This window comes from Cyprinodon tularosa, unplaced genomic scaffold, assembly GCF_016077235.1.
Source record: "Cyprinodon tularosa strain WSP-4 unplaced genomic scaffold, ASM1607723v1 ctg168, whole genome shotgun sequence".
Taxonomy (NCBI): domain Eukaryota; kingdom Metazoa; phylum Chordata; class Actinopteri; order Cyprinodontiformes; family Cyprinodontidae; genus Cyprinodon; species Cyprinodon tularosa.
In genome coordinates, this window is record NW_024038513.1 from 1,088,799 (window position 1) to 1,095,307 (window position 6,509).

At 47.4% G+C, this 6,509-nt stretch overlaps 1 protein-coding gene across 1 annotated transcript in view; it reads right to left on the reverse strand.

Annotated features, from left to right (window-relative positions):
• The window catches only part of arhgef2 (rho/rac guanine nucleotide exchange factor (GEF) 2), a 49,137-nt gene extending 42,957 nt beyond the window's left edge, over positions 1-6,180 (reverse strand). Inside the window, 1 exon segment of the mRNA XM_038281181.1 lies at positions 5,992-6,180. Coding sequence (XP_038137109.1) covers positions 5,992-6,051 — 60 coding nt within the window. The 5' untranslated portion in view covers positions 6,052-6,180.
• Positions 6,181-6,509: the final 329 nt, after the last annotated feature.

A 6,509-nucleotide genomic window follows, 5' to 3' on the forward strand; every position in this document is an offset into this window, starting at 1 on the left:
GATTTTTATACTGGGCAAGTAAAAATTGTTTCTGGGCAAATGAAATGTGAAAGTCACTTGCCCTTCAGGCAAATAGTAAAAATCCTTAAGTCAACCCCTGTCATTGTTTGATCGAATCGATTGAAAGACCTTCTCTTGTCTGCAAACCTTTAGATATAAAGGAAAGCTTCTGCGTCGGCTCATCGTGTTTTCTTCTGGGTTCATCAGCCGACTGACCTTTAAGCGCCAGGGAGCGTCATCGCAGATCCTTCCTCTCAGCAGCTGGAAGACTTTACAACCATCACTGTTCCCGCCAACCTCAATAGGTTGCTACATTCAGGCTGATTTTGCACAAATATCCAATCTCTACAGCTGAATATTGGTTGTTTATTCTCCAGGTGAACAGTTTTCATACTATAAAAATACCTTACAGTACAGTATTCTACTGTTTTTCTTTTAAATCTTCAGTATTATGTTATTTTAATACATTTTTTCTAAGGTCCACATTTGTGTGACCATTTTTTTCTATAACCTTGCTGCTAATGTAAACAAGAATTTCCTAATTGTGGGACATGAAAGGGATTTTCTACTCTGTTTAAGGGATGCATGAAGGTTTCCTGTAGCAACCAATCAGAGCTCAGCTGCAGACAAAGTAGCCGTCCTCTCTGTTTGTTTAGCGTTTTGACTTCCTGAGAGAAATCTGAGCCAAAAACAGATTGCAGCGTTTCGCCGGCGGAACCATCGGTCAGAATCAACTCCTGTTTTAATTAAAAGTCCTCTAAACTCAGCAGCTTCCAGAACAAATCAGAGTTCAGTGACTGATCTGAACTGGATCTGTCTCTTACGAATGTTTTGAGATTCAGTTCAGAAATCCTGAGTGGAATTAAAAGCTGAAATCAAGCAAGGATCTCTAAAGTTTGACTATTTAGGTTCTAGTGAAGAAACCTCCGGTCCAATGGGCCAGAGGTTCTGAAGTGGTCCGTTTCATGGTCCGTTGGATGTGTTCTCTTCATCCTCTGACATGGGAGCTGGCTCAGAGCTCGTCGGAGTCTGGTTCTGCTGGAGGTTTCCTCCTGTTCAAAGGGAGTTTTTCCTCTCAACTGTCGCTACAAGCATGCTTATGTGAAAGAGTCAATGAGTCGATGCAATCAACTTGTTTTCCTTAGATAGAAAACATTAAATCAATCTGACTGGATGATCTGGTGAACTGGAAAGAGCCTTGAGATGACGTGTTGACTTCATGGTTCAGCCAATCAGAGGGATGGGATCTCTGGGTCTGTCTGTTTACAGCGACCATAAAAAGAGGTCTGCTTCAGCAACACCCCCTCAGTCAATGGGTCACGGAGGGCTCGGTTGGACCGGACCAGAACCGTGTGGGGGAGTAGGACTCTGTCATCAAGTCTCCATGGGAACTTCTGCGTTCTTCTGTTCTGTCTGTTTCTCTAAACAGGAAGAGGAAGTCCATCTGTCTTCATGAGAATCAGTCTCAGGATTACAACACAGACTCATTATGAAGCCGGTTCTAACCACAGGTCCAGCTTTAGAGGGCGGGGTTCTGGTTACGGTTCAGGGTGTGGGACCCGAAGGGCTGGTATCACTAACCAAACCGATGAGGGATTATTGGAGCTTCTGTGGAGATGAGAACATCTGTGTTCATCTGCTTTGGGCCGTCTTTAATTCAGCCCCGCCCAATATTAACCAATCACCAACAGGCCCCGCCCCTTCTTTATGCATCACTGACCTCAGATCACGGATCCACTTTCAGCTGATCTGAAAGCTGATGACTTACTTATTTAGAAACAACAAACAGAGGAAGTAGGCAGGACTCCAACTCCCATGATGCTTTTCACCAACAGAACTAAAGGTTTTCATCAGAAAATACGTCCAGATGTTCCTCTGCTGACTGGATCTATGTGATCAGAACCGTTCTGTAAACGGATCGGATCGGAGCTCAAAGCGGGTCCGTATGGATCAGAACCAACCGATTCAGTGAAGAAGCAGTTCTCAGTAAGTAGTGACAGTCAGTGATCAGCTGATGGATGAATAAAGAGTTCAGTGAGGAAGAAGAAGAAAGAGAGCTCTGTTAGTGGGTGGGGGGGGGGGGGTGTCATGGGACGGAGCGGGCGAGCGAGTTTAAGGTTAGAACAGAGAGAGAGTCATGGAGGAAGATGAGCCCATAGGTAGAACCTACAGACCAAACTCAGCCGGTTTCTCTCAGCAAAGGTTCTGTTCTGCAACTCGGATCAGAACCAAATCAGGGTCACCAGTCTAAACCACATCTGACCTCATCCTTATAGGTCCAGCAGGGATCAGAACTCCACTGGTACCACAAACATTTGGAAACAAACCAGAACCGAAGCTACCGGTACCGACTGGGTCCCAGAACTTTGCACAGAACGTCGCTTCCTGCAGGACGGCAGCTGTGCAACGTTGGAACTGGAATTATTATCAGTATTCTGATACCTGGATACAGGTGTGTGACCTCCGACCTCCTGCAGCAGGAGTCAGCCATGTTTACAACCATTTTAACCTCGGTCCAATTTGCTTAGAGCCACAAAAGCTGCATTAAACAAAGGAGCTCATTGATTACAGCATCAACTGCAGGACATTTGTTTGCGTTTTTAAATCGAAAGACCTACAATGTCACTTTTTTTAATTCAATTTAAAAAAAGCGTACATTTCTTTACGGAAAGGAACTAAAATTAAAAATAAAAACATTTCCTATAATGGAAAGTGCGCCTGTGACAGACTGGTGACCTGTTCAGGTTGTCACCCGCCTTTCGCCCACAGACTGCTGAGAGATAGACAGCGGCTCCACCGCTGCCCTGGGTTACGCTGACAGAACCATGGCTGCTGTTCATAGGCCCAACTGGGTCACCCCCACCAACAGACAGATCAGAACCCCGCAGAACCTCTGGGTCTGGTCCAGAAAACAAAGACAATCTGTTTTTAACTGGTCTGTTACTGGGACGTAATATATATATATATATATATATATATATATATGGGGTTTGTATAGACTACAGATTCATGTTTAATGACCTCTGACCTCGGTTCATCTCTGCCTTCACTGTCTGGTAAATTAAAAGTTTGGAAAACAAACCAGGATCAGCAGATAACTGATCATAAATCCTTCATACTGCCTGTTTTATTTTTTTTTATCATAAAGCTTGGATCAATATTTGAGCAGTGAGTGTGAGTGGGCACACGGCGCTGCTGTAACCTGCAGGTAACCATGGCAACGCACAGGATGCTTCAGCGAGTCGTAGGCGTGTGAACACCCGCTCTGCCTCATCTTCATGAGGATGAAGAACACAATGCTCCGCTGTGTGGTCATGTGACACTGACATCAGTGTCGGGGCACGGAGGACGCACCTGAGACGGACCAGCCAATCAGAATGCAGCCCAATCAGGTGACCGATAACGGCTTAAATGATGAGCAGACTCATCAGAATGAAGTAATTATCATGTTAGTAGAATTTACTGACAAAGCAGTCGATCAGTCTTCTCTGATCAAATCCCAGAAATAAACCCGAGAAGGATTAAAGGGAAAATAATTAAACTCTTGTTATTAATTGGTCTGCTACCAGTGTCTCTGGTCTGAGATCTGTACATATACTGGTCTGGGATCAGTGTATACTGGTCTGGGATAAGTCTAAACTGGTCTGGGATCAGTCTATACTGGTCTGGGATACGTCTAAACTGGTCTGGGATCAGTCTATACTGGTCTGGGATCAGTCTAAACTGGCTGGGATCAGTGTATACTGGTCTGGTATCACTCTATACTGGTCTGAGGTCAGTCTAAACTGGTCTGGGATCAGTCTATACTGGTCTGGGATCAGTCTAAACTGGCTGGGATCAGTGTATACTGGTCTGGGATCAATCTATACTGGTCCGGGATCAGTCTATACTGGTCTGGTATCACTCTATACTGGTCTGGGATCAGTCTATACTGGTCTGGTATCACTCTATACTGGTCTGAGGTCAGTCTATACTGGTCTGGGATCAGTCTATACTGGTCTGGGATCAGTCTAAACTGGTCTGGGATCAGTCTATACTGGTCTGGGATCAGTCTAAACTGGCTGGGATCAGTGTATACTGGTCTGGTATCACTCTATACTGGTCTGAGGTCAGTCTAAACTGGTCTGGGATCAGTCTATACTGGTCTGGGATCAGTCTAAACTGGCTGGGATCAGTGTATACTGGTCTGGGATCAGTCTATACTGGTCTGGGATCAGTCTATACTGGTCTGGTATCACTCTATACTGGTCTGAGGTCAGTCTAAACTGGTCTGGGATCAGTCTATACTGGTCTGGGATCAGTCTAAACTGGCTGGGATCAGTGTATACTGGTCTGGGATCAGTCTATACTGGTCTGGGATCAGTCTATACTGGTCTGGGATCAGTCTAAACTGGTCTGGGATCAGTCTATACTGGTCTGGGATCAGTCTAAACTGGCTGGGATCAGTGTATACTGGTCTGGTATCACTCTATACTGGTCTGAGGTCAGTCTAAACTGGTCTGGGATCAGTCTATACTGGTCTGGGATCAGTCTAAACTGGCTGGGATCAGTGTATACTGGTCTGGGATCAATCTATACTGGTCCGGGATCAGTCTATACTGGTCTGGTATCACTCTATACTGGTCTGGGATCAGTCTATACTGGTCTGGTGTCACTCTATACTGGTCTGAGGTCAGTCTATACTGGTCTGGGATCAGTGTAACTGGTTCCTACCATCTAACCCAGGGGTGGGCAATTCCAGTTCCGGGAGGGCCGGTATCCTGCAACTTTTAGATGTGCCATGGGTTCAACGCACCTGAATCAAGTGCTCAGATAATTGGGAGGACTCTGCAGGAACCGACTGCATACTGAGGAGGTAACTCAGCCATTTGATTCAGGTGTGTTGGACCAAGGATGGATCTAAAAGTTGCAGGATACCGGTCCCCAGGAACTGGAATTGCCCACCCCTGATCTAACCAGATCATTATGATCAGACCTTTGCTCAGTTTTTCTGTCATCTCTACTTTGGGGGAATCTTTATTCTACTGAACAAATCATGATTTGAGTAACTCCGGCTCATTTCCACCGTCTCTGATGATTCACAGTTAAATCAGCAGCTGTCTGATTGTGACATCGACCCCAACCACCACACCGTCTCCACCATGCTGAAGAGCAGCTGTTCCCACGCTTTCTCGCCTCTCTGGGTGTTTTCCAGGAAGGAGGAGGTTCTGGTCACAGGAACCAGGTCTGGATCCGATTCTGTTCACATATCTGTCTTTGTTTCTTTTGTTTCTTCAGGAAAGGAGAAGATTTTCCATCTGGATCAGAGGAGATAGTCCAGATGAGGAGAGTAACGGTCTGACACACCGATCCTCACAATCAGAACCAGTTTGTTTGGGTTTTGTAGGTCAGAGGTCAGACCTGCAGTCCTGCCCATCTCTTCCTGTGTAAGACACAAACACGCGCGCGGCGAATCGCACGGAGGCGCGCGCATCCTCCCCTCCCCCCCCCTGCTTCCTCCTGCAGGACAAAGCGGCCACGCTGCCTCCTTCAAAAAAGTCCAAACGCACCGAACACAACGGTACCGGCCCACGCTTCCTCGCGGACACGCACACACTGACCCACGCAAACACGCACGCGTACTCGCGCGTGGCAGAAAAAAAGCGCGTGCTCGTTTGAGTTAGCGGAAAGGAAGGGGAAAAAAATCTGTTTCCCGTTTCTGAGCTCAGAACTTTCCTTCTTCGTTTCTGTTAAACTGGCCCCAAAACCGAACCCTGAACCGAACCGGAACCGAGCTCAGAACCAGTCCAGGTTTGGCTGAAGTAACGGAACCAGCGGTTTGATCTGTAGTTTCCAGATGTGGTCAGAAACACCAGATCTAAACCAGTAAGACTCCAGACTGGGACCGGTAACCGAACTGATGTGTTCGGGGTTGTCGGTTCCGTCTGACCCAAAATAAACTAAGGATGATGAAAGTGGTCGTGCACGCGCGCGGTAGGGTTCCGGGCTTACCTTCAGGCTGGTCTCCTTCATCCTGTCCTTCTCCCTCCTGCTCTCCAGCAGCCGGGACATCGATCAGCTGATCGGTTCCGTTTATCCTGATCAATCACACCCTCCAAGCAACAAAGTCCAGAATCCTTGGGTCCTGGTCCCGGAGCGCTCCGCAGTCTGAGCTAGGGGAGGGGCTTGTGTTTGACCGACAGCTCCTCTCTGTACTTCTGACCAATCAGAGCGCAGCCCGCTGCCGCTGCGATCGGCCAATCCCGTCTTCGCTCGTATTTTAGGCCCCGCCCATCAACACATCTCAGAAAGCATTTGTTTCTGAAGCCGGGGAAGCGACGCTTAACGTGGTGGGTGGGGCTAGTCTCTATGACAACGTGTCAGAGCGGCACGTGTTCAACATCCGCCAATCAGGGCTTTATTGGATGCCACGTGACCAATGATCCAGGTCCCGATCGGATCGATTAACTCCACCCCCCGGCAGAGGAGTGTACAACAGGCAACCGAGTGACGTGGAACTGAAGCAGTCC